The 27,695-nt window shown below is 44.9% G+C and overlaps 1 protein-coding gene across 7 annotated transcripts in view; it reads right to left on the bottom strand.

The window, feature by feature from the left end:
* PACSIN3 (protein kinase C and casein kinase substrate in neurons 3) overlaps nt 1-27,695 on the bottom strand; it is a 77,499-nt gene that overhangs the window by 12,839 nt on the left and 36,965 nt on the right. For 5 of the 7 annotated variants that reach the window (XM_083164446.1, XM_083164447.1, XM_083164442.1 and 2 more), the window contains 7 exons: nt 10,747-10,829; nt 6,313-6,404; nt 5,024-5,180; nt 3,458-3,693; nt 2,554-2,709; nt 1,204-1,379; nt 570-690 (listed from right to left, as the gene is read on the bottom strand). In XM_083164446.1, coding sequence (XP_083020572.1) covers nt 570-690; nt 1,204-1,379; nt 2,554-2,709; nt 3,458-3,693; nt 5,024-5,180; nt 6,313-6,357 — 891 coding nt within the window. In that variant the 5' untranslated portion in view covers nt 6,358-6,404; nt 10,747-10,829. Of the gene's footprint in view, nt 1-569; nt 691-1,203; nt 1,380-2,553; nt 2,710-3,457; nt 3,694-5,023; nt 5,181-6,312; nt 6,405-9,965; nt 10,018-10,746; nt 10,830-27,695 lie in introns of all 7 variants that reach the window. The other 2 variants (XM_083164444.1, XM_083164443.1) reach the window with 1 other exon arrangement.

The raw sequence follows: 27,695 nt of genomic DNA, 5'->3' as shown, positions 1-27,695 counted from the left end.
AACTGTCACATTACCCAGATCACCTAGCTGGTGCACAGCTGTAGTCATTACTAACTGTCACATTTTCAAACCTGCTGCATTTATTCCTACTATAGATCCACAGGTGACCTGAGACACATGAACTGTTGGTAGATCCTGAGGACCGGTCTGGCCACCCCTGCATTAGGGCATGGATGAAGAATATATAATAGTGCGCCAAGGGGACGCGGTGCACTTTTTTGTTGTCCATGTCGACAATGTCAACATTTGGGGCGGAAAAAAAAATACATGTCGACCTTTTGATGCTTGTGTCGTCTTTTTCATGTGTTGAACTAAGGCCTATTGATCTTCAGTGGTCAATCTTATTTTTATTAGAGCTTATGAACAGCGCCAGTAGTGTACACAACGGTAACCAGTGCAGACCATAGTTCCACAGAGATTACTGGAAGACCAATCTGACGGGACGCTTCCCACAAGCATACCGCTATATGATGCATCATGGGAACCTAGGCAAGTTTCAGATGCTTAAGACCGTAAAGTGTGTGCAGTACACAAACCACGTACCCCGCCCCCCCCAATCCCATTCTTACATCAAACTGAGGCCAGTTCATGGCCATGCCTGGTCCATGGGTGCTTCTCCACCATTTCAGATCCTGTTGGTCATCAGCTGCTTGGATACCCTGGTGCAAGTCTCTGTACAAAGTATGGAAGCTGGAAGAGAGGGAAAACACATGACAGACCAACATTCCGCCAGCCAAGATCATGTGACCTTGTTGGAGTGTCTAGATTGGCCGAGTGTATTTCTAGTCTACAGCAGTGGTTCCCAAATTCGGTACTCATGCACCCCAACAGTGCACATTTGCCAGGTCCCCCGGTAGATTCACAAGTGAAATAATTAGCTCTACCTGTGGATCTGTGTCAGCGTGTTGAATACACCTGTGTACCCTCCGGGTGACCTGGAAAACGTGAACTGTCGGGGGTACTGAGGACAGAGTTTGGAAAACACTGGTCTACGGGATTCCTACACCCAGAACTAGGAATTACAGAGCTATGTTCTGCCATCTCATTACATTACTGTATGTATGTGACCCAGTGTTCAGTACCTTCTGCCACATGCGCAAAAGCATTCACCGCCAATTTACTATACGCTTAAACCTCTAAGACCCCTTTGGCTTGTAGCAGAATAATCGGTTATGCGAGGTCAGTAATGCGGGCTGCGGTTACCTTTCTTTGCTGGAGAGGTCCAGGTGTTTGTGGATGTCCAGCAACATCTCCTTAAAAAAGGCCAGTCGCTTCTGCTCCGCCTCCTGGCAGCTCTCAAACTGTTGTTCCATGTCCTCCATATAGCGCGGGTTGTAACGGTTCAGCTCATCCAGAGCCTTCTCATATACACCTTTATCCTGACATAAAGACAACAAAAACCCATGTACTACATTGTATGGCCAGGTCTAGGCATAAACCTATAGGTAAATTCACCCTAGAGTGCCTTAACTAGAATATAATGATGCCAGGCTTACCCCTTACCCTCTCCCTAGCCTTCCCCCCTTGTAGCCTAAAGGAGCAGATGGACATTATATATGTAGATTCCTATTGCATGCCCCTCTATTGCAAATCTGTACAGTATGTACTGGAGAAGGCCTCAACTACCCTAAAGCTGGCCATGCACCAGAGTGATTTCAGGGCAGATTGCACAATTTTGCCGGCTCGTGCGCTTTTGGAGTTTCTGTAGGATTACGATCCAATTCGCGGGCCGGGATATGGATCCTATGATCTGTCGAGATCAGGTGCTGACCGTATAGGTCATATATAAAATCGATTAGCTTAAATCGTACGACTTGCATCAATTTTTTAAGATTATCGCATGCTGTCTGAGGCAAATGGTCGATCATGAGGCGATCCATCGTACTGGGCGGCTGCACCGAATCAGGAGTCCGAGACTGCCAGCGAGCTGCTGGGTAGTTCTGGGAGATCGTGAGACAATTTGTATCGGATGCTGGTTGTAGTAGTGTATGGCCAGTTCAAGAAAGAATGTCGTTTAACTATTCCACACACTCTATTGTCACAAAGTGGCAATACTACAGGGGACCCATTTTCGGAGTACGGCCCATCTGCTCTATTGTCCTAGAGTGACCAAACACAATGAAGTATCCATTGTACTGCCCCAGTACAATGCTCTACTGTCACTGACTCAGATGGGTATTTGGTTGTGACTGGCAGACTTTGGCACCTAAAAAACACATTAGTTACGGTTTACACACCTATCACAGGCAAGCAGTAATACTGCAAGTCATTCTCTCTGGCCTTAAATAATGAGAGACTAGACTAGCTCATGATTTTAACGATGGCCCTAATTATATTTTGTGGTGGCACAGTTGCTATTAGTGCTTATGAACAGCGCCAGTACTGTACACACTACAGATAACCAAGAAGCAAAAATCTTCAACGCAAAACTGTTTTCCCAACTTATTTGCAAACCTGTTCTGTAAAATGAATATGACAATTTTATAGAAAAAAAAAGAAGAGAAAAGGGGGGGGGGGGGGGGTTGTTTGTTTCCGTAACACCCGACCTCTGACCTTCTCTGCTTCTTGGTTGCACTTTTCCACCCGCTCCTGCAGTTTACGCAGCTGCTCCTGTGATACAGAGGCATCAGCCTTTGAGTGATCCTCTCGTACTTGCGCTGCCCGCTCATCCTTGCGAGCTACGTGGTAGCGTTTTTTGGCAGCTTCCACCTAGAAACAGAGCACAAGAGTATAGAACGCTGCGGTTTAGTAGGTTTCTTTGCAAATGCTTTACAAGAGGTTCCAGATGGACAGACGATGTCTAGTCAGAAAGTCAATAGGTCAACGACCAAAGTTAGACGCGCACCAAAGTTAGACGGGCACACGCAATCAATATCCCCACAACCAAATTGTTTTTAAATAGGAGCTACTCACACTTTACCATCTCAGTTGACATAGAGGTCCCCAAATCATGGTGTGCGCAGCAAGCCACGCGATGGGATGCGATAAACTTAACAAAGGATTCCATACACAAATATTGGTTTTCCATGTCGACATTTTACTTGTGTTGTTACTTTTGACACGGTCGGACTTGTCTAACCTTTGGTGTCTACCTATTGACTGTGGGACTTGTCATTGTCTGTGAGCTACACCCCTTTACAGGTTTTGACAAATTACATAATGTATCCCAAGTGACCTCAGCTGCATGACCTGGGCGGATTTGCTTATGCAAAGGACCGGAAAGCTACCAACACATGAAGGGTGGACATGAATTTTTCTACTTTTGTGTAAATGTCGACATGGATCCCCAATTAGTGTAATGCGTATACGTCTCCCTCTGTGCCAACATGGGTGGTAAAGTAACGAGGCGGTTTAATAAATAAATCATTTCATCTCATTCCCTTATCCTCATTCACCACGCCAGCCACAGAAACCCCCATAGCTCCTGGTAACATTTGAAAGCATCTGAGGCACTTACATCTTTGAGTTTTTTCACCCAGGGTTTCTGAGCCTTGCTAAACCCCTCTTCTGCTTCCTTTGTCTCTCGGAAGCCTCCGATCATCTGCTTGTGATAGGCTTCCTTCTGCCAGTTCCGCACCTTCCCGCTGTCTTCATCCCACAGCTGGTTCTGCAGCTCAGTGTGAATCTCGCTGAGCGCGTCTGCGGCTGTTAGGAAGGCTTGCCAAGCTTTCTCCAGGGTGCCGTACTGAGGGCCTGGGGGAGGCAGAACACTGATAAGAGCTAGGCACATAACGAGAGGATTCAATGCAAAGATCAATATTCCAATACGACAAGATGTCAACTGGATGGCTGTCAAAGAACCCAGCCCCTAGATCAGGGATGGGGTGTGTAGCTCAACAACAGCTGGAGGGGAAAAATGTTCCCCATCCCTGCCCTAGATACAAATAAAACCTGCAAGTAACCCGACTTTACAGAATCACGGTCCAGTAACAGAAATGGAAATAAGTGCATGAAATAACCAGAACTTAGAACATACTTTTGCAAGCTCTCGGTGAGCAAACTATTTGGTTTTAAATCATAATCTTTCCTTCCAACCCTTCCAGCGAGGAAGGCGACTTCAGGCGTGCGCAGGTTTTGGATGGAGTGGAAAGCGCTGCCGGTAAACGTCAGTATCGACCTTCTTTCACAGCCAGACCTCTTGTGGTCATAAAAGCAGAACACATATAATCAGCGCCCAAACAAGGACCTGGAGCCTTGGTCACATTTCACCAGTGATTAATATTCACTGTCCTAGAACTCGCATACTACGGTCGCTAGGTCTACATACATTACATCGACCACAAACATGGCTAAGGATGACATAAGCATTCGGTCGACAATGAGAAGGTCAACAGTCGACGTGATTTTTTTTTTACATTTTCTTGAGCTGACTGGCGGCATTTCCTACCATACCATCCACTGCGGCATGGATAGAAAATATATTAGTTTGCCCGAAGCACGGCGAGCGCGAGCCATGCGATGTCCATGTCGCCTTAAGCCGAAATTCGGAAAAAAAAAAAAAACAGTGAAAAAATCATGTTGACATTTTGACTGTCGACCTTAGCCATGTCGACTTATTTCATGTGTCGATTTTTTTTTGCGGTGGACCTAATGTATGTCGACACTATGACCCATAGACACGTAAACTAGCCTGGGGTGAGTGCAGATCTCCTGCGACAGATCACATGACTAATATAGAACCTCTGTCTCCAGATAGTTACATTTTAGCATCTACCTCAGCGGCAAGTGTGATGGTTTCCTTTATTGCAGAAGGGGAATCTGGATAAACAGAGGAGACTGACACAGACTGATAGGCGCAGTTGGGCAGCAGACCCTCCGCTCTGGCAATAAGAACATGGTAAACCATAGTGAGCGCTGCATGAGGAGGGAGAAGGAAGGAGACTGGTGGGAATAATCATATAGGCACGCCTGTGCAGCTTGTATATACCGACCCATCCGTCCGCTCACTACCTACAGAGGTTAAAGCTCCGCCCACGCCCCTCACTGGAGGAGATCCATTGCTGTACTGTACGCAGCCACTCACCCTTCTCCAAGCTGCTCTTCCACTTGCGGCTCCAGTCCGTCAGCTGCTGAGCATAGCTCTTCTCAATTTTGGCTCGCTCTCGGAAACAGGTGACCAGATCGTTACACAGCCGGTTCCCATCCTCAATCCGCTTTACAGTACGGCGGTAGTGGCCAGCCTGGACCGGAGAGAAGAGGATGAACAAATACCATTCTATATCCTATAAAGTTAAATCCACAGTGTTGCATGCTGGGACTCAACAGTCCGATGAATAAAGCCTTAAAAATGTCACTTTTACAAGACAACGTAACCAAATATGAACACAATGGTGCAGAGGCGGAAAGGAATGACATTAACAAACACTTCAATCTATCTATATACAGCCAAAGAGGGACACAGATGTTGCATATTATAGGATTCGGTACTTGTGTAGATTCACGGCGGCACTGGGATAGCATCGCGTGCGATGGTACTTGTACAGTTTCATGGCGCCCCTGCCCGTGGATCGCATCGTATGCACACCGCCACTATCCACGTCACCCCGAAGAGTCTTCCCAACCTGTACATACCCCCACTATCCACGTCTGCGGGGAGTTGCTTTTATAAAGTGTGGCGAGCGCAGCAAACCGAGCCCATAGCGCGGCGAGCCCCGCGGAAAACGAGCCCGAAGCGTGGCGAGCCCTGCGTATTACTTGGGGGTGTGCTAAATCGCATTGCATCGCATGAGATTTGTGTGTGATGCGATCTGCGCGCCAGGGGCGCTGTGAAACTGCACAAGTACCATCGCACTTTACAACTGGAAACAGTGATACAACAAACTGGTTATTTACAGACAGAGCCAAAGGTAGGAGGGCCCTGCTCACATGGACAGCTACAAGTCCGCTAAAGGTCCGATAAAACTAAAGCTTAATACCAATAACCTAAATTTAGTCTTGCTAATATCCAAAACCGTAATTAAAAATCAAATCAAAAATTTACCTTCAGTAAATGAAGACGCCAACAAATCCAGTATGCAATCATACACCAGCACCTCGCTTTATAATCTCCGGGTTACATACTATATAGGAAGCCATATTGGGACAGAGTCACTAGGTCTACACTATGAAGGTCGACAATGAAGGGGGCATGCAACTCACGGCAACCTTTTGACTGTCGACATTAGCCATGTGGACCCTACGTCCCATACCCAAGGCAACAATTCCCTATAACCGGTGTGACCTCCAGCTTTATTAGTTGTATGGGGAATGTAGACAGTGTGACCCCAGTCTATTCATGGCCAGGTAGAGGATTACAGACGGTACAGTACTCACTTCCCAGAAGCTGCCGCCAACAGGCCCCTCTCCCTCGTCGGTCATCACCGCGGATTTCTTACAGCACAGAATGTTTGCAGATTAGACTGGCACTAGAAATAAAATAGATTCATCAATCATCATATAAAAGGAAGATCCCCACTTAGTTCTAGATTCTCCTTTTTATAAATATAGTTTATTTTAGGTTTTGAAGGTTATGACTATTTGGCCAAACGTAAGCATACAAGCCGTTGAGGCATCTGAAGCACCTCATTAAAGTGCTGTCACCTGTTCACTAGAAACCAGAGCCATTGCTGAGGCACCCTGGGGCACGAGAGGTCACTGGCTCCTAGCACACAAAGACTTTCATTCTCATAGGAAGGTCAGCTGAAAAATGGCTGCCTACATCGTGCAGGCAATAGGTACAACTCCTGCATATTAAGAATATAGCATACTTGCCTACCCTCACGGAATGGCCAGGAGGCTCCCAATCGGGTCTCCCTTCCAGCCCTCGAGAAGGTGGGTAAGTCTCCCGCATGCCCCCCAGTGCGCCGCTTCCCCAAAGATGCTGACTGACTAGTTTTGGTAGTCAAGAGGAAAAGAGAGGAGTCGTTGTGGTGGATGCACACCAGAGAATTTTGGAATTTTTTAATATCTTAGGAGCTTGCTCCAATCTAATATTCAAAAAGTGGGGAATCCTATTAATCTTTAATACATGGATTCAGGAATTACCCACTGTAGTAGCGAAATCAAAAGAGGTTAAAATGTAAGACATACAACATATAAATACATAAGTGCAGGAGAAATTGACAAGGTAGGTGCTAAATAGACTTAAAATGTAGGTAGAAGGGGCTGATAAATATGGTGCTGGTTCTAGACTTGGGGTGTGTGCTCCCAGGATGTATTGCAAGGAATGTAGTTTTTCGGAATGGTAATCTGTCTGAGATGGCTATATATCATTCACTTATATTGGTTTGATATCTTGACAGAAAAACGATGCAATCCTTGCAGGACCCTTATGGGCACTTATTGGTACACTGATGGTGTAGGTATATATTTGATATATGTAGGATTCAGTTATATATACCTACACCATCAGTGTACCAATAAGTGCCCATAAGGGTCCTGCAAGGATTGCATCGTTTTTCTGTCAAGATATCAAGCCAATATAAAAGTGAATGATATATAGCCATCTCAGACATATTACCATTCTGAAAAACTACATTCCTTGCAATACATCCTGGGAGCACACACCCCAAGTCTAGAACCAGCACCATATTTATCAGCCCCTTCTACCTACATTTTAAGTCTATTTAGCACCTACCTTTTCAATTTCTCCTGCACTCATCATGTATTTATATGTTGTATGTCTTACATTTTATCCTTTTGATTTAGCTACTACAGTGGGTAATTCCTGAATCCATGTATTATTAAAGATTAATAGGATTCCCCACTTTTTGAATATTAGATTGGAGCAAGCTCCTAAGATATAAAAAAAATTCCAAAATTCTCTGGTGTGCATCCGCCACAACTACTCCTCTCTTTTCCTCTTGACTACATTAACCTAGTTGATAGGAGAGCACCCCCGCTAACTCAACAAAATATAGCAGAACAAACCCTCACCATCTTGGGTTTATTTACTTGTGTGCAGATCTCAACCAACTTCTTTCCCCTCTACTTACTTAGTTTAGGCCCTGGGATAAAACCCATGCGTTATGAATAGTTTAAAAGAGATCTCAATATAGTTGGAGAACAGGTTCTAGATTAAACCAACATCACGGTCAAGAGTCTCTCACCGTAAAGAGCGAGTGTCAACTTCCCGGTGGTTCTCTACTCTTAATGTAGGATAGATGAACCAAAATACTTACCCAAGTCTTGGGGAGGGACATTACATTCACAGTTTAGAAGGAAACAAGATTATTATGGCACAAGATCAGTCACCCCTCGCTACATGATCTACTTAGAGGGAACGGTGTGAAACTATTGTTCCTAGCAGTTGGATAGCAGATGAGAGATGCCCAGAACCCCACGGGCCGATCCGGGTGTCAGATGGCATGGACCGCACTCTTAGGCTCTCAAACATGAGGATTCTGCTGCCGCTTTCCCAGCGTGCCTCGTTAAAAGCTCAGACGATCCAAGAACGGAAACTGCTCTCACTCCCAAAATAAACATTGAACACAGGCCTAAAATATCAACACCTGCTGCCAGCTATGAGAGGGACCCCTTCCACCCCCCTCACACAAGAAAAAAAAAATCTCCAGGGACGCAAGGGAAGGGCTGCACCTCGTAAGATCAAACACAACTTCATTTACTAAATAATCATAACTAAAGCGGGAGGGTTTAGTGTGCAACTCATTTGGTATAGAACTAGAAAGGCCTTCTGTTCTGTATCATTTAGGACATTCTAGCACGTACCTCCCTCTTTTGAAACACTTGTGTCACACAGCACACTACCACACTATTCTATTAGATATAGAAACATACACAGAAGAACATGAAAAAAAAGTGGGCACTCCCTTCAAAAGTTTAGTCCATGAAGGAGAGTGTGCCAGAACCAAAAATTAGTAGAGTGGCACTCCATGGCCATCAACTGCATATACTAATGCTGGCCGCACATCAGACCAACTTTCCTCCAACCTTCCAACTAGTTGGTTGGTTGGACTTGAAAATCTGTTACTGGATAGGAGCAAATGCCAATAAGCAAATTGCTCGCAAACTCAGGAGAATTTATTTATGATCAGTTTCTTATATAGCACACACATTCCGCAGCGCTTTACAGAGTATAGTTGAGGAGAATGGACAGAAACGTTCAGTTAAGTTGTTTAAATCAAATAGGTCTAACTACAGTGCATTGTCTGAGTGACAGTTGTTGTCCATTTTCCGATTTGGGAAACAAATGAATTACAAATTACATTTGCTCCTACCCAGTACCAGGTTTTTATTCCATCCAACCAACTAGTTGGATGGTTGGAGGAAAGTTGGTCTGATGTGTGGCCCGCATTACGATGATTTGCGGGAATTATAACGTTTCAAAGACACAAAGCAGTGTGGTAACTGGGAGGTTCAAGTGTTGCCGATACAGTACTTGTAGAGGGCCCCGCCCACTTTGTGCATCAGCATGCATTCAGGGGCGGGAGTCAGCACAAGGAGAACTGCCACCATGCAACGCCATTGTCACAAATGTCCTTTGACAAGCTCCGATGCAGTCCGAAACTAATCTATCTATCGATGCGCAATGGATGATACTGGAGTGCCATTAGTGATTAACTATCCATATCCAATCCCATTGGAAATTGACTATTTTACCATAAATGACGATGAATTTTGTTCAATTAAAAAAAAAAAAAAAAAAAATCTGGTCATTATAAAATCTCCTGGTGTCTATTGATATCCAGTGATGCAGGTCCCTGATGAAAGTCACATTGTGAGACTGAAAAGGGCGTCGGATGGACCACAGATAACCTGGTTTTTTTAGTGAGTGTGGATTATTCCAATGCCTAACTGGATAGGTAGTGTGTACATAGTACATCTACATGTGCTTTTTACAAGACCAAAAGAAAAAGTCCAGCGATTTTGATCCAGCCTCGGATCTCCCCCAGGTCTAGCGTTGCTACTTGTTGTGAAAGCATTCAGAAATACAGACTTTAAAGGCACCCACACTGCAAGAGTCTTACCTCTAATTCCTAACAGTGCACTGAAGTTATTTTGTTTTATCCAATATGCTGGCTGACAGTGAGGAGGAAAATGCATTAAAAGATTAAAGGAAAAAAAAAAAACACCCCACATTTTCATGAAATAAACAATTAAATTAAAAAAAAAATTCTGAAACCACGATGCATTTTCTAAACAAAGTGACGGACTCGGGATGCAATGGTGCATTATTCGGGAGAGGTCACAAGAATATCTGGGCGACAGGGGAAACGTTAAAGAAATCTAGTCTAAAAACAGCCCGTCATTCTGCCATGTGTGACAAGGTCGGGACCAGGGACCAGCGTCCAGCACCGCTCTGCTGTACATTGTGACAAGCCTGGGCAACTAGTCCCTGGACAGTACAAGCCTCCTTATTGTATAAAAACACTTTACATTGCAAAGTAAAACCAGAGCAAACAAAAAAAAACTAAATTCACTTTAATTATAAATGTAAATAAGTGTCTTCCATTTAAAAAAAAAAAAAAAACAGTGACCTATCTGCAGGTCACAGTCCCTATGTCCTGCTCCTGTCAACTCTGCTTACACTGGATTAGATTAAACATTAATCGGGCAACAGATACATGTTCACTAAGATAAGCTTCCAACATCCATAAACAAGCAAAACACTGACACACACACACACACACACACAGAAGACAACTACTACACCTAGATGATCTACCGGCATGCCCAGGACTCACCGGAACAGCACCCAGGTCCACCCAATTCCCTGCACATATAAGAGACCGTACTCGTGTCACATACCTTGCTGCCAGAAGACAAGCTCCAAGTAAAGGGAGGAGGGGGAGGTGGACGCAGACCTGCACAGACCTGTGCTCTTCCACAATCTGCCGAGGGAAGAAGATGAACAGTCAGAGGCAGCTGCACACTAAACACGCAGACTCACTTTCACATGACTCTACTAAATATGGAGACCCCAATATAGCACGCTCTAATTTGACACTTAGGCCATTCGCTCCCAGTGATGTCGCTTCTAACCCCCCCTTCCTCAAGGACTGACACCATCAAGCAAACCTTCGTGACTCATGAAAAGCTGTCATAAAGGGAGTGGGTCAGGGCTCAGGATCTAGAGCGAGACTTGCAATGGGTATATTAAGCTGCAGTCACCCTTCATAGGACGTCACACCTTACAGAGACATCTGAAGAATCAATCGACAATTAGACTTTTAAAAACCAGGAAGAGCATGGAGCTGCGGGGGTTAACCGCCCGACTAAACCGCAAAGAGGGGGGGGGGGGATTTCCAGTTATTAATACAGATGCATTATATCCACAGTATGTTCATTTCCAACTCTTTCGATAACACTGCGTGGCCTGTGGGGTATTTTAGTACAGGATATTACCCTAATATACTTATCTGTAGATAGGAGAAATGACCAGCAGCACTAAGCTTCTCGCTTACAGATGTGTCCACAAACAATTGTCCTCTATATGCTGCAAGTCACTTTACTCGCAGTCTATGGAAGGACTTTTTACATTAAATTAGTCTTACTGGCAGAATGGTGCATATAGAATGCACAAGCAACACAAACTGATTAAAATGATACGTAGCATGCATATAGTGTGTGCGACTGCATCGTTTTGCAAAGAAGATTCCTTTTTATGGAAAAACCAACACAAATACGCAACTAGAAGGGCTGTATGTGGACACATCTGTAGCTCGGCTTCCCAGGAAACCATAGGGCTAAGGGGGTGATTCTGGTTGACTCATAATCCCCATGCAAATGGCTTTAGCGACTCGCCTAGTCGTTATGCCACAAGCTAGCATCAAGGCGGGGGGGGGGGCTGACTGGCGGAAATGGGGCTCCCCCATGAAAATGTCCAGTGTTTTATGGGCATCTCCTTGAAAACTTTGGGCATTCTCATGGGTACGCGGGCAGGCCCGTCCTGTTTTTGTCCAGACAGATGCAAATAAAAACCAAGAAATCTCCTGCAGAGGAGGCGGCATGCAAGAGGAGGAGTTCTCATTATACATCCCCTCGCATGTTAATGAGGGGAAACAGGCGGCAGGGGGCGTGTACTTAACCAAACTGAAACCAGGCCCTACATCTTAAACATTAGTAATAGGCAGCTGATGTTGGGATGTTCCCTGTTGTTTGCATTGACCACACAATTCTTTGCAGAAATAATTTGGAATCAAAACAAGATTTCAGCTGCAGAACGTCGGCATTAATAACTTTGTGGTAACTTCCACAGACTGGAGACCTCGCTGCGCTTGTAGAAATCTAAATATCAATTGCAGATGCAAAGAAAAAAAAAAATCACCCACAAACCTAGAATTTGTTTTTGTAATTAAAATACGCAGCCAATAGTACATTCTTTATCACCAGCGAGACCAACCAGTCCCACAGCCCCTTTTTCTCATGTGCTAAATTTATGACTGCTAGAAGTAAGCTCTGCTTAAGTCACACCGACCAGCCAGTGTCAATTCTGCCTTCAGTACCCTGCCAAGATGTACAAATAACCAAGATGTCTTCAGACCACCAGATAATTGTGACAGAACGAAAAAAAAAAAAAAAAAAACTTTTTTGTATCAAGGCACCCTAGCGTATCGGAATAATTTTTATGGCGCCCCCTAGGCCAGACGTTTCTTACGGAGAAAGCTGGAAACATAACTACATTAAATGAAGTCAATTGTGTTTTTATGTCATCCTTAGGTTCAGTTGTGTGGTGAGGGACAAGATTTGCTTCTGTTTGGCCGCCACAAGAGCTGGTTTTGTCTTATGTGGACTAAAAAAACACTTTGATATTGTTCTGCACCACCAATCCAAGGCACCCCTACAAGTGTCTCAAGGTACGCCCATGGTGTGAGGGCAGTTTGTGCACCGCTGCATTACATTATGTGCAGAAGTACAATTGTAGCGCAATAAAGGCTGCAGAGATCTTAAGGCCCCCATACATTAGGCCGACTTGTCCTTAGGACAAGTCGGACCCAATTCTCCTGTGAGCCGCCCGGCAGCTCCCCGGGAGGCTCACATAAAATTTGGCACTTGATGAGCCAGTTTTTACATGTGATAAATCGCTTGCGATTTATCACATGTAAAACAAATGGGGAGCTGCAGGGCGGTGAGGAGCAGTGGGGCGGGCAGCGGCAGAAGTGGGGGCGGGCGGCGGCAGTAGTGGGGGCGGGCGGCGGCAGTAGTGCCTGGCCGGCATGCTGTGGTCACAAATAGCAGCGCTGCCGTTGCGGGATGGGACGCACAGTTGCGGCTATTAGATTTTCAAAATACCTGTCAAATGACCGGCCGTTCTGTGATTGGCTGAGAGAGCTCAGGGCTAATGTCCCGTCCCGCAGCGGCAGTGCTGCTATTTGTGACCACAGCATGCCGGCCAGGTCAGCATCACTCGCCGCACCCGGCGGGAACTTATTTGTGAGCTGCCGCCCGCCCCCACTACTGCCACCGCCCGCCCCCACTACTGCCGCTGCTATTTGTTATCACAGCCGGCCAGGTCACTGTCTGCCCGCCGTGCTCCCCCGCCCCCCGGTGTCTGCATGCATATGCCTGACAGGTGGGCAGGCATATGCATAGCATACAGGGAGGTCGGATGATCTTATGTGCTGACCGTCCGACCTCCCTGATCCGGTCCGATGCGCACGGGACCGCGCATCGGATCGGATCATATATCACACACCTGCGATTTTCTGTTGGTGCCGAGGCAAATATTTTCAGATTCCAATAATTACACAATGGCCCTGACCAGCGATGCACATCATTATATTGTTTCTGGACTAGCTGACCCCAGAACGATTTACTGACATTGCAGAGCAATATCTACACCACCAATGCCCTAAGTTGGATAAAGGACCTCAGTCACCCATGATCCATCTCATGGAGGACTGAATGCACCAGTGAGACAGTTAGTGTTAGACTGATGTGGATTGGTGGGTTAGGCAGTGGGAGGGGCAACATCCTTTAACCCCAACTGGAGCTAGAAACCACTATAGGAGCCCAACTGAGTCGCCAGATTTACAGTTGACTAAGTTTAGCCACTTTTTTACCCTCTGCCCACAGCTGTAACTAGGGTGGGGCAGACAGTGCTTACTGTCAGCAGCAATCACATCACCCCAATTGGCCGCCACCAGCTGCAGCACTGGCTGCGGTGATGTAGAATAGTAGCATCACCCCCCGGCTCCATCTCTGCTGGACTCAAACCTACTATACATTACGGCAAGTGCGTGAGTCTCCCCATGTGTTCTCCGCTTCCCCCACCCCACTGATTGGCCAGTGTCCAACTCAATGAGCACTGCATTAGGTCTAGTAAAAGGGGGAAATACATGCAGTGTCTACTCAAGGTCTTCCCAGTGGAACGACTTCTGTGTAGGTTAGTGACTGAATGTAGGCCACAGCCTTCAACCTTCCCCTAGATGAGGGTGGTGGGATCTCGGACACAAGACCCACCACAGATTTCCCCTGTATCAGCCAAAATGAGACCTTCATTCCTGTGGCATAATAACGCTGTGCAGGGTAAATACTGGCTACTTTATTTTTTAAACTGCAATATAGATATCAGTCCAAACCCCACCCAAATCTAACTCTCTGCACGTTACATCTGCCCCACCTGCAGTGCACATGGTTATGTCCATTAAAAAGAGAAAATTTTGAATTGGCAAATGAACCAGAATCAGGGCCCTAGCGCACACCATCACACAACTCGGTATACTCCCAAGAATTGCAAAAGCCTGTTTCAACATACCGTATGGGAGTCTGGAATTACTAGTATAAAAATTACTGCATCAGAGGAACATGAAATATATCCTACTGTATCTCTGCAACACGTATAAACTAATACATGTAGCATCTACACTAACCCCTGTGCCACCAAATAAATACTCAAGGCATAAGAAATAATAAAAAAAAAAAACACAGAAGGACATATCCAAGATCAATTGCGTATTCATCTTGGGTGTAGAAGATTAGGGAGACTATGGCAGGTATACAATGTCATTTCTCGCGATCCGGTTCAGGATTCGCTGCACATTCGCAGGGTTCTGGAGGGCTGCAGCACATGAATTCAAAAAGCATGCCCCTTCGCAGAATAAAGTTACCCATGATTTTGACAAAAAACACCTTTATTTTGAAAGATCACTTTCCAGGTCACATTAAAAAGAGGTTAAATGCCAAACTGTGAATCATGGCGAAAATCACGCTGAAAGCAGTTCTCCATCCTAGCATTGAATACACTTTCGGCGAATCATGGTGAAAACCCCATTGAAATACACCAGGGTATTGAAGCGAGCAGGAAACTGGGCAGCATTCCGAACCTTGAATAGGGAGAATCAGATTTTCAGTGAAAAAGATTCACCGCAAGGAGTGAAATAAACCCGATTCAACAAAAATAAAAAAAAATGGTGAATCGGGAGCATTGAATACTGCCCTAGGTCTCAGTCGACATGAAAAGGTCAATATGCACAAGGTCGAAAGACCAAATATCAACACTGAGAAGGTTGACATAAGGTTTTATGTTTTTGTGTCAATGCAGACACCTGATCTTATGGTCCGCCAGTGTAGAGTCCGATGGTATGAAAACTTTTTTTTTTTTTTTTTTTATTAACGATAGCCTTAAAACCTCATGTGCGCAATATAAGAAATGGTTAATAAATAATTAGGTACTTGTGAGTTATCCGGGCTGCCGATTTCTAAATCGGGTCGGATCGGGCACATCGCATCGCATGCGACCATCGGATGCGATGCGATGACCCGATTTTTCCATAGGAATCTATGTTAAAATGGACTGAGTCCATTTTAACATGGAATTCAATGGGAAAAAGGGGTCCTTTTCATACCCCTACTATCCAAGTGGGCATGGAGTTGGATATAAACCTGTGGCGAGCGTAGCGAGCCACCGAGCCCGAAGCGTGGCGAGCGTAGCGAGCCCCGCGAGGGGACACAGAATACCGTCCCCTCGCCACGCTTCGGGCTCGGTGGCTCGCTACAGGTTTATATCTAACTCCATGCCCACTTGGATAGTAGGGGTATGAAAAGGACCCCTTTTTCCCATTGAATTCCATGTTAAAATGGACTCAGTCAATTTTAACATTGATTCCTATGGAAAAATCGGGTCATCGCATCCGATGGTCGCATGCGATGCGATATCGCATCGCATCTGATTGTATGCCTTAACTTAAGGCATACAATCAAAAAATCGGCAGCCCGGATAACTCACAAGTACCAATAATTATTTAGTTCTAAATCCCCGGTGGAGTTTTAATAATAATAATAATATCTTTATTATCATAAAATGCTCACATACATGAACATTAAACGAAATTCAGTTGTGAACAATACAAAAAGATGAGAAAAAGACAATAAAAGTAGAATATGCAATCAAGATCTATACCCGGAAAAAATTCCGACTAAGAAATTTAAAACACGAATTGCTGTTGGAAAGAAGCTCTCTCTGTATCGTTTGGACTTACACAAGACCGAACGATAACGCTTATTGGAGGGGAGTAAGGAAAACAGATCGCTACTTTTTTTTCCAGACCTTTTGTTACGGATCCTGTTCTAATTTAAAGATAATTAATAACTAATGTTGCTTCAGGCGTTCAGATAAATCTTTTATTAAATTTGGATTGGGCCCGCTCTAGTCCCACAGTGCCTTAATCCAATACATCATGTAGCTATTTTAGGGAGAGGAGACAGTTTCCCATACAGCTGTGGGGACTGCAGTCTGCCAATCCCTGTACGGTATGCCTAGTGAATCTCTGTACAGTATTCCTAGTGAGCTACGAGAGGGAGTTTTCTTTAGTCATTAAAATGGACTGTGTACAATGCATAATAAAATGGAAGCTAGATGCCTCAGAGGTGAAGGAATATCATCGGTAAGGAAGGTAGCGCAGGACGCAACCAATGTTACTCAGTAGATCACTATCCTTGATTATTTTATGTAGTGGCAAAGAATAGCCATACAGGTTGAAGAGCAGATATGAGGCAGGTTATAGAGAACTCTACTTGTCCGAGATCATCTATTGTTAGATGACAAGATGGTATTATAGCTGGGAAAACACGCACAGGGGTAAGAATAGATTGGGAGTAGAACAGATTGCTATAGAGCAGTGATGGCTAACCTTGACACTCCAGCTGTAGTTGAACTACACATCCCAGCATGCCCTGCATCAGTTTTAGCATGGCCAAATTGTAAGACTGTAGCAGGGCATGCTGGGATGTGTAGTTCAACAACAGCTGGAGTGTCAAGGTCAGCCATCGCTGCTTTAGACAACGTACTTCACAAACTACATACTTAAGGGAGAGCCTGGACGGGTGGGTGTTCCAGAATGGTGAAGCTTTGTAGGTAGGAGTGAGCTGGTCATAGAAAAGACTCCGCTCTCATAGGGAGAAGATCTCAGGTGTATGAAGAGGCGTTAGGGAGGCCATTACATTATTTACTGTAGTTTGGAACTGAAATCCAAGGAACCAGTGTAGTGATTTGCAGCAGATGTGTAAAGGCGAGAGACGAACCTCCATTCAGCTTGTACATCAGAAATAAGAATGGCTGGCAGTTTTGGTAACCAACAAATAAGGGGGGGGCATACCTTGGCAAATCTTCAGAGACAGCATCAGGATGCGAATAGACAGAATGTAAGCGGTGAAACCGACTAAAGAGGAGGATGACACCATGGGAATGGACTTTGGGGGCTGGCGAGAGAGGGACGTTGTCTTAACGATTGACTACATGCCATATAGACAAGCAGCACTGTGTAAAACCTATGCCGGGAGCTCACAGGAGAATTCACCCCTACACACAAGCAATTCCTGCGTCCAGTCTCACAAGCGAGACAACGGAAAGAGTTCTGCCGTAACGAGAGCGTCTTGTCACCAGTAGAAACTGCTTGGGATGATCAGTGGTGTGTGCCAGTTATAAGCTTATCTTTATCACCCGCACTTAGGGCCTTGTTCTGGTTGACTCGCTCTTGCGCGAATTCCCAAGGTGGACCGATGTTTTGCACATGTGCATACGCTGGGGGCGTGCAAACTTGTTGTTCACCATAGTCAACCTTTTATAATTTTCGATAAATTTGTAAGCCAGGTTCGTGTTGCCCTTTTAACCCTGCCAACCTATTGACTGTATTTTATGTAGATTTACCACTCCCAGGCTGTGCCCATTTCCTAATGACAGCAGGGAAGTGTCTGAGGCTCTCGGCATGAAGAGTCAGGCAAGGCTGGGAGAAAGGAGCTACGGATACATGCAGCCACATTATCCTGGGGCTCTAGTGAGGGGATGGACTGAATGTGGCTCATTAGCTCCAGGTGGCAATAGGATTTTAAAAAAGTGTAGACAGTGCCCAAAAACACAACATCCACCAAACCCGCTCACACAAACTGCGTAATAGACTGCAGATTTTAGAATTGCCGGTAAATCAGCATTTTGCATGGAATCTTCCAACATCCTAAATAGGGATTTCTTATTTAATGAGAACCATGGGAAAAAAACAAAAGGAGGATCAGAAGAAGAAAACACCAACCAAGAACAGCAGCTTGCCCTACAACCAATAATAAAATGTACACATTACAAAAGAAACTTAGCTGATTATGTAATAGTGTTCCGTCATGTTTCACTCGTTAGACCCAACTGGATGAAAAAATCCCTTTAATGAGGGATTACATGAACCCTGGAGGAATATGGACGTTCCCCAGACTGCAGCCTCACCCTGCACAATTTCATCTGCGAATACATTAATTGCTGCATCCCTTTAACCTCTGCAGGAGCAGCAGTATAGAGATGGCGCGGTAGCATGCCGATCTGTTGTATAACCTTGTACAAACAGGAAGCCATAATATAGGAGACCAATGTTCAGAGGTCGCCAGAGATGGGTGTGGTGTATTACAGCGACAATGTCAACATATTTCACTATTTATGGTGTCAGTCAAACGCCACGCCGACCCCCCCCCAAATCGGTGTCCACGTGGATGGTAGATTGTAAAAAATAAAAAAATCCTCCAAAATACCCCCACCCCCCCCCCAAAAAAAAACACAACCTTTTCATGTGGTGCCATAGCGATGAAGATAATTTACTTGTGTCGATCTATACACCGTCAGCCATCCTTATACCACAGTAGTAATAAAATAGTTTATTTTAAATCTAGAACTACAATATAACTAGGATTAGATTAAGCATTTCTAGGTTTTTCACTTTTTTTTTGTCATCAATGTAGACACCCGTTGACCCCCAATTAATGGAATGCATATGCTCACTATGCTTTGTGCAGAGCAAGGCACCAGGCACAAACGGCTCCTTGTTACCACCCACATGAACTATAATTTAGAACAGTAATGTATGAAGGAAAACAACAATAACTCATGTCAACCTATTCATGTGTCTACCTAGACGGGTGCCGGACGACCTCCCGACAGTCGGGATCTACAACATTGGTATCCAGACTGCTAAATGCTGGTCAGGTGGGATCCCAACTTACAGGGGATATTCTGCCTCTTGGGGGTCCACAACCACCATAGAGAGAGGATTGCAGCTGTGGCGAGCACAGCGAGCGCTCGCCCTCATCGTACCACCAGCAGTCAGGATTCCGAAGTCAGTATACTTACATCTGAATCCAGACTGTCGAGCCCCTACCTAGACACTAAAAAGCATTAACATCCAGCATGTGCAGTACCACTTAAGGCCAACAGGTGGAGCCAATTCTTCTACTGATTAGTCTTCGTTATTACATAATTTACTTAAAAAAAAAAAAGCAGATTTACCAGGTTTATGTTAGAGGGCGATATGCATATATGGAGAGGGATAGGACACCGTGTGCAGCCAAACAATACCAAAGAAATTCCTCTTATTTTAATCAGGCTTTCCAATCTCCCAAAAGTAGATATCACACAAAATAGCCTAAATGTTTACAAATGTGTATTTCCTGCATAGAATTTCATGGGAGCATAAAACTAATACCCCTTTCAGACAGAAAAAAAGACCTGGTAATTTCCCTGCTCTTGCCGTGTCGACCCGGGTTTTTCTTCTGTCTGAAAGGGTCAACACAGGTCTAAGGTTCCGGGACTTCAACCCAGGTATTTTTACCTGGGTTTTTCCCGGGTCTGTATTCCAAAAACCCGGGTCGCCGGCTGTCTGAAAGGAAACGACCCGGGTTTTTGGGATTATTACACATTGTTAGGCACCGATTGGCTCTCCTGGTGGGGTGCTGGCTGATTAGCTGGGAGGGCATGGCAATGGAGCTGGCCTCTGAGGTCATTAGGGAGCTGAAAAAAGGATAGCATGGCCCACTGGTAGAAGCAAGAGGTGAGAGCTGCTGGCAGTGAGAGGGAGGAGGATATCGGCAAACAGATGACTGGGACAGTCAAAGATGCCACAGTGTACTCAAGCATTGCAAGTGTACTCAAGCATTGCAAATATACTGACAGCCATGTGAGGTAACATGTACCTTCTAGTATATAAAAACAATAAAACTTGTTTACAACATATCCTTGTGCCATGCCATGGTTAATGCAATGCAGTGAGCAGTCACCACCCACTTTTGATGACCTCATCTCTGTGTGCCTTTAACCCCTTCCCGGCATTTGACGTATATATACACACGTCATGGCCGGGATGTACTTCCCGACACATGACGTATATATACACGTCATGACTTCAAAGTGCCACTGCGTCTCGAGACGCAGTGACAGAGGGACGATGTCTGCTGTCCCTGACAGCAGACATGTCCCTGCATGCCCAGGTGGGGCGGCGATGCCGCCCCCCCGTCGGCGATCGCTGTGATTGGCTGTTCAATGTGAACAGCCATTCGCAGCGTTTTCCTGTGTTACCGGCGAATCAGACGCTCGGTAACACAGGTGTCAATCACCGCCGGGTGTGAGGGGGCATGAGGGGGTCATCGGTGACGACGACACCTCACCCCACCTGCCCCCAAGGCTGTGATTGGTCCGACGGACCAATCACAGCCAAGGCGCGCCATTTAAACTAACGGTGACTGCGCTGCAGACGCCATTCCGGTCTGGAATTGCGTGCAGAGCGGTCACCGGCCACTCTCTCGTGATATACATACCTGAACCTTGCCTGATACTTACCTGATCACCGCTGGTAGCGTGCTGCCAGCAGTTGGATGCTTCCTGGATCTTGTGACTTCCTGTGTCCTGCTGCTGCAGTGTCATAGAGTCACAGATCGTGAGAGATAGTGACAGAGTGCTATAGTTTGTGTCTGCTGCACCCCTTTTGTGCTGATCAGTATATCTGTGCTGATCAGCAACTTTTTTGGGTTTTTTTTTTTTTTATATATATACACCTGTCAGTTGCACCAAAGGTTGTGCTGCCTGTGCAACTGACTGCTGCCCCCCCTTTTGTGCTGATCAGTTTAAATTAATTAACTGATCAGCAACTTTTTGGGGGTCCAGGTTTTTTTTTTTTTATATATACCCTGTCAGGTTGCACCCACAGTTGTCTGCCTGCTGCCCCTCACTGCTAATCAGTGTCGCATCACTGATCTGCAGTTTTTTTTTTGGGGGGGGGGGATTGCAGTGGGGTTTTGTTTTTACACCCACGTTGCTTTTGTGGGTGCTTTTGTGGGTGTCCTGTGGCCGCTGATCAGTGACATACATCACTGAACAACATTTTTGGCACAGGGTTGATATCATTTTTTTTCTGCAGTTTTTTTAAATTGTTTTTTTTTTTTGGAGAGTGCTGTGGTATTTTTTTTTTTAAATTGTTTTTACACCTGTTGCCTTTGAGCGCTGTTCAGTGACGGACGTTACTGACCAACATCTGTGCTCAATTTTTGGCGCATGACCTTTTTTTTTTTTTTTTTTTTTTTTACCCCTTCAATTTTTTTTTTTTTTTTTTTATTGGGATCAAATTCCTGTATTAAGTATTTTTTTTTCTGCACTACATACACACTACACACTCCCCGTGTTGAAATAAAGTTTGTACCCCCCAACACTATACACGTGTTGAAACATTACACTTACAGAAACACAAAAATAAAAATGGCATCCCAAATGTCATCCAGAAGAATGTATTCAGCGGAGGAGGCATATGCCATGCTTGCCTCTGACTCAGCCAGTGATGCAAGCGGGGAATTTGAAGGATTCGTCTTAAGCTCCTCTTCCTCCTCTAGTGATGAGGGACCCCCTCAAAGACACCCCCGTAGAGCAGCTGAGACCCCCCCCAAATGATTGATTCCGTATGGACCCCACCAGCAGACAATTTTGAGCCCCAGGTTCCTGAGTTTTTGGCCATCCCAGGAATCCAATTTGATTCAACAGGTCTCAGAGAAATTGACTTTTTCAAATTATTTTTCTCTGATGATTTTATAAATTTAATGGTGGACCAAACTAATTTATATGCCCAGCAGTTTATTGCTCAAAACCCCACGTCATCATTTGCTAGGTGGACCCCTGTAGATGCAGTAGAGATGATGACGTTTTGGGGTCTGGTGTTACATATGGGCATAGTAAAAAAGCCAGAACTTAGGCAATATTGGAGTACAGATGTTCTGTACAGCACCCCACTTTACCGTATGGCCATGACTCGGACTCGTTTTGAGATAATCCTTAAATTTTTACATCACACCGATAATGCACAGTGCCCACCCAGAGATGATCCCACCTTTGACCGGCTATTCAAAGTCAGGCCGGTCATTGATCATTTCAGTGCCAAATTTGCAGAGATGTACATCCCTGAAAAATGTATTTGTATCGACGAGTCCCTTATACATTTTAAAGGAAGGGTTAAATTCCGCCAGTACCTTCCCAGTAAGAGGGCAAGGTATGGAATAAAAATGTATAAACTGTGTGAAAGCACCTCAGGGTACACCCACAGGTTTAGGGTATATGAAGGGAAGGATTCAAGAATTGAACCGCCAGAATGCCCCCCCTCCCTCGTAGGTGTTAGTGGAAAAATTGTCTGGGATTTAGTGCACCCCTTCCTGGATAAAGGTTATCACCTCTATGTGGAAAACTTTTACACTAGCATCCCCCTGTTTAAGGCCCTTGGTTCAAGAGGTACAGCAGCTTGCGGTACTGTGCGCAAGAACCAAAGAGGCCTCCCAAAAATGCACGTTGCCCAATTACTGAGAAGGGGTGAAAGCAGGGGAATATGCACCGAAAATATGTTGTTGGTCAAATATAAGGACAAGAGGGATGTCCTTATACTGACAACAATTCATGGAGACAGTACCACCTCCATCCCTGTACGAGGTACCAGTACCCACACCTCAAAACCTAATTGTATCCTAGATTACAATAAGTACATGGGCAGAGTGGATCTTTCAGATCAGGTACTGAAGCCGTACAGTCCCCTGCGGAAAACAAAAATCTGGTACAAGAAGCTGGCCGTGTATATCATCCAGATGGCACTGTATAACGCTTACGTGCTATTCCATTCTACCAGCCAGAGGGGGACATTTATGCACTTTCAAGAGGAAGTCATAAAGGGCCTAATATTTGGGAACCAGCAGGCAGAGGGCCCCAGTACTTCTAGTACTGGCCCCCGTATTGTACCAGGGCAGCATTTTCCTAACGAAATCCCCTCCACTGCAAGAAAGGGCAGGACACAAAAAAGGTGCAAAGTTTGCTATAAAAAGGGAATAAGAAAGGATACTATTTTCCACTGTGAAACTTGCCCCGACAAACCCGGCCTATGTATAAAGGAGTGTTTTAAAATATACCACACATCTATGGATTATTAGGTTCATCATTTCACCGTGCTTCAGGGGTCTTGCTAATGCCACATAGCACCCACCATTCATTCCACCAGAATCTGAGCTGCAAAATCCAAAAATCACTCCTTCCCTTCTGAGTCCTGCCATGCACCCAACTGGTATTTTTTGGTCACATATGAGGCATTGCCATACTCGGGAGAAATTGGGGCCCAGATTTTGGGGTGCTTTGTCTCCTTCATTCCTTGTGAAAATGAAAAATTTGGAGCCAGAACTGCATTTTTGTGTAAAAAATGTAATTTTTCATTTGCACAGCCCAGTTGTATCAAAATTGGTGAAACCCCTGGGGGTTTGAAATGTACACTATACCCCTAGATGAATTCCCTGAGGGGTGTAGTTTGCAAAATGGGGTCACTTGTGGGGGGGTTCCACTGTATTGGTGCTTCGGGGGTCTTGCTAATGCGACATAGCACCCACCAACATTCCACCAGAATCTGAGCTGCAAGATCCAAAAATCACTCCTTCCCTTCTGAGTCCTGCCATGCACCCAAATGGTATTTTTTGGTCACATGTGAGGCATTGCCGTACTCGGGAGAAATTGGGGCACAGATTTTGGGGTGCTTTGTCTCCTTCATTCCTTGTGAAAATGACAAATTTGGAGCCAGAACTGCATTTCTGTGTAAAAAATGTAATTTTTCATTTTCACTGCCCAGTTGTACCACAATTGGTGAAACCCCTGGGGGTTTGAAATGTACACTATACCCCTAGATGAATTCCCTGAGGGGTGTAGTTTGCAAAATGGGGTCACTTGTGAGGGGGTTCCTAACTTTTAGCATCTTATGGTGCCTAGAAACCTACATGGTGCCTAAAAAATAATCTCATAAAAAGGAGGCTCCAAAATCAAGTAGGTGCTCCTTCTATTATGAAGCCTGTGGTTTGGTCAACGTGCACACTAGGGCCACATATAGGATATTTATGAAAACAAAAGAATTGGGGGAATCAATTTTTAGTCACATTTCTCTAGTAAAATCTACTGTGTTCCTTAGAAAAATGTATTAAAATTGCAAATCTGCAAAAAAAATGAAATTTTGAAATTTCACCTACACTTTGTTTTAATTCCTGTGAAACACCTAAAGGGTTAACAAACTTCCAAAATGCTGTTTTGAATACTGTGAGGGGTGCAGTTTTTGAAATGGCATCATTTATGGGGGTGTCTCACATACAAGTCCCTCAAAGTCACATCAGAAGTGAACTGGTCCCTAAAAAAATCAGTGTTTGAAATTTTCTTGAAAATTTGAGAATTTGCTATTCATATTTTAAGCCTCCTAGTGTCCAAAAAAATTAAAAGGATGTTGAAATAATGATGGAAACATAAAGTAGACATATGGTCTATGTTAGTTATTAACTATTTTGAGTGGTATGATTATTTGTCTCACAAGCAGAAAATGTAACATTTTGAAAATTGCTAAATTTTCCATTTTTTTACGACATTTTGGTATTTTTCACAAAAAAACACAGACTGTATCGACCAAAATTTACCACTAACTTGAAGTACAATGTGTCACGAGAAAACAATCTCAAAATCACTGGGATAAGTAAAAGCAAAAAAAAGTTATCCCCACTTAAGTGATACCTGTCAGATTTGAAAAAAAGGGCTCTGTCAGGAAGGCAAAAACAGGCTGCGGCGGGAAGGGGTTAAAACTGTCCTATTCTTATGACAACAGAGTTTTGCAGGAAAAATCCGGCTTCTGTGTGAAAGGGGTCGACACGGGAAATACCCGGGTTTTTGCTCCTGTGTGAAAGGGGGTCAGCCCCTTGCTGCCTAGTTGTACCCGGGTTTTTGTATCCGGTAAATACCTGGGTTTTTGGGGATTTTTCTGTCTGAAAGGGGTATAAGTTGTATAGTTTAGGGGTCCCTCTATGAACAAGGATATGGCTGCCCATACCATGCAATTAGTGTTAAAGACTTAATTGGGAGTTCTCTAAACTCCTCACCACCACTATAAGGCTCTCTCCTCCTCCACCGCTCCTTACCTCTCTTCACGGATCTCTATCCGCACTCCCTCCCGTCCTCGTCGCTCCATCGCTGACCTCTCACCTAATCACCTCCTCCCACTCCCGTGTCCAAGACTTCTCTCGCGCTGCCCCCCTGCACTGGAACAACCTCCCGCCACCCATCAGGCTTTCGGATTCCCTTACCTCCTTCAAGCGCTCCCTCAAAACCCACTCACCCTACCTCTTTACCTCACCAGTGCTCCTGCCTGGTTCTTCCCTTCCTCTACTTCATCTTCAGTCTCCTCGACAATTTTGACACCTACTTCTGAACTGATGCTGATTTTAGCTACCACCACCACCACCACCACCACCACTAGGGTTGAGAGGTGGGGGACAAACTAATCCTTGCTGACCTTCATTAAAAACTTCCAGACGTTCCTTAGAATAAACACGTCCGTTAAATCTCCACTCCCCACATGTAAATGTGTTTAGCGAATTAATAATTTATCGCCTATAAAATGTCAGATCTGGTGCATTGTGAGGCCTCGTCTGCAGATCTATTGATGGGCCTATATGTAAGTCAGAGGCATACGTCACCTGATCTAAAGAGTTACTATTTCTCCTAGTACAGACGACAGAACAATGTGGTGCAATAAGGATGAGTAATACATGTATTAAGGGCAGTACGGATGGTGTAATGCAGTGATTTTCAACCTTTTTACTTTGCGGCACACTAAATAAGATTTTAAGATTGCCAAGGCACACCATGAGATCCCCACAGGGCAAAACACATTAGCCCCCACAGGAAAAAAAAAAAATATTGGCCCCCATATAAAAAAAAAACAATCACACTGGTCCCCACAGGTAGCAAAAATAAAATACATTGGCCCTTTACATGAAAGAAGAGACCAGTAAATAACAGTTGAACTGGTGCTGGCTGTAAACTGGTTTGGACATCTCTAGATCTGGGGGCACACTTGAGAACAGCTCAAGGCACACTAGTGTGCCTAGGCACAGTGGTTGAAAAACACCGGTGTAATGGTTCTAGCATTACTGCCTCACAGCGCTGAGGTCATGGGTTCTATTCCCACCATGTGTTATATACACAGTGCAGTACGGACGGTGTAATGGTTATAGCATCACTGCCTCACAGCGCTGAGGTCATGGGTTCTATTCCCACCATGTGTTATATATACGGGCAGTACAGATGGTGTAATGGTTACATTACTGCCTCACAGCACTGAGGTCATGGGTTTGATCCCCACCACTGCCCTAACTGTGTGGAGTTTGTATATTCTCCCCGTGCTTGCGTGGGTTTCCTCTGGGTACTCCGGTTTCCTCCCATGATCCAAAAATATACTGGTAGGTCAACTGGCTTCTAACTAAAATAACCCTAGAATGTCTGTGTGCGTGTACATGTGGTAGGGAATATAGATTGTAAGCTCCACTGGGGCAGGGATTGGTGTGAATGTTCAAATATTCTCTGTACAGCGCTGCGGAATGTGTGCGCTATATAAATAAACACTTATTAGAACAAAATCCGTATCTGTATGAAGGGTACACGCCAGCAGCTAGTATGAGACGGATGTATATATAAATAGCTTGTACATAAATGCTTTATACAGAAGGAAAGGAACAAAGGGCCTTCATTTATAACAAGTTGGGTTCTGACATTGCTGGACCGGTTCTGACAGTACCCGGTAATTAGTCATCCAGTAAATGGCAGCCTCCAGAATGTGGTCAGATGAGCGATGTGGTCAGATGAGCGGTGTGTAACTTGTAAATGAGTGTTGCCCACCCACAGCTTGGACAGGGCAGCGTTGACAGCAACATCTGGGCAAGAGATTTAAACTCCCACTCACTGTGGACGCGGCCTCTGACGGCACAGGAGCCGTATGCTTCTCCCACCCAAACCCTAAATGCTGACACCTTGTCATAGGAGCACAGGCCGTTCTCTTGAGTCACAGAAAGGACACTCAGAAAGGTGTTTAAAATGGGAGACTAGCTCTGAAAACGTAACATCTTCACACTTACCACGATTCTTAATGCTTTCACTCAGAAGGGGCCGATTTGGAGTTGCAAGCTGCAGC

The sequence above is a fragment of the Crinia signifera genome, chromosome 11 (genome assembly GCF_055691185.1).
Source record: "Crinia signifera chromosome 11, ASM5569118v1, whole genome shotgun sequence".
Classification (NCBI taxonomy): Eukaryota; Metazoa; Chordata; class Amphibia; order Anura; family Myobatrachidae; genus Crinia; species Crinia signifera.
Note: the sequence above shows the minus strand (reverse complement) of the source record. Positions and strands in the feature narration are given on the sequence as shown.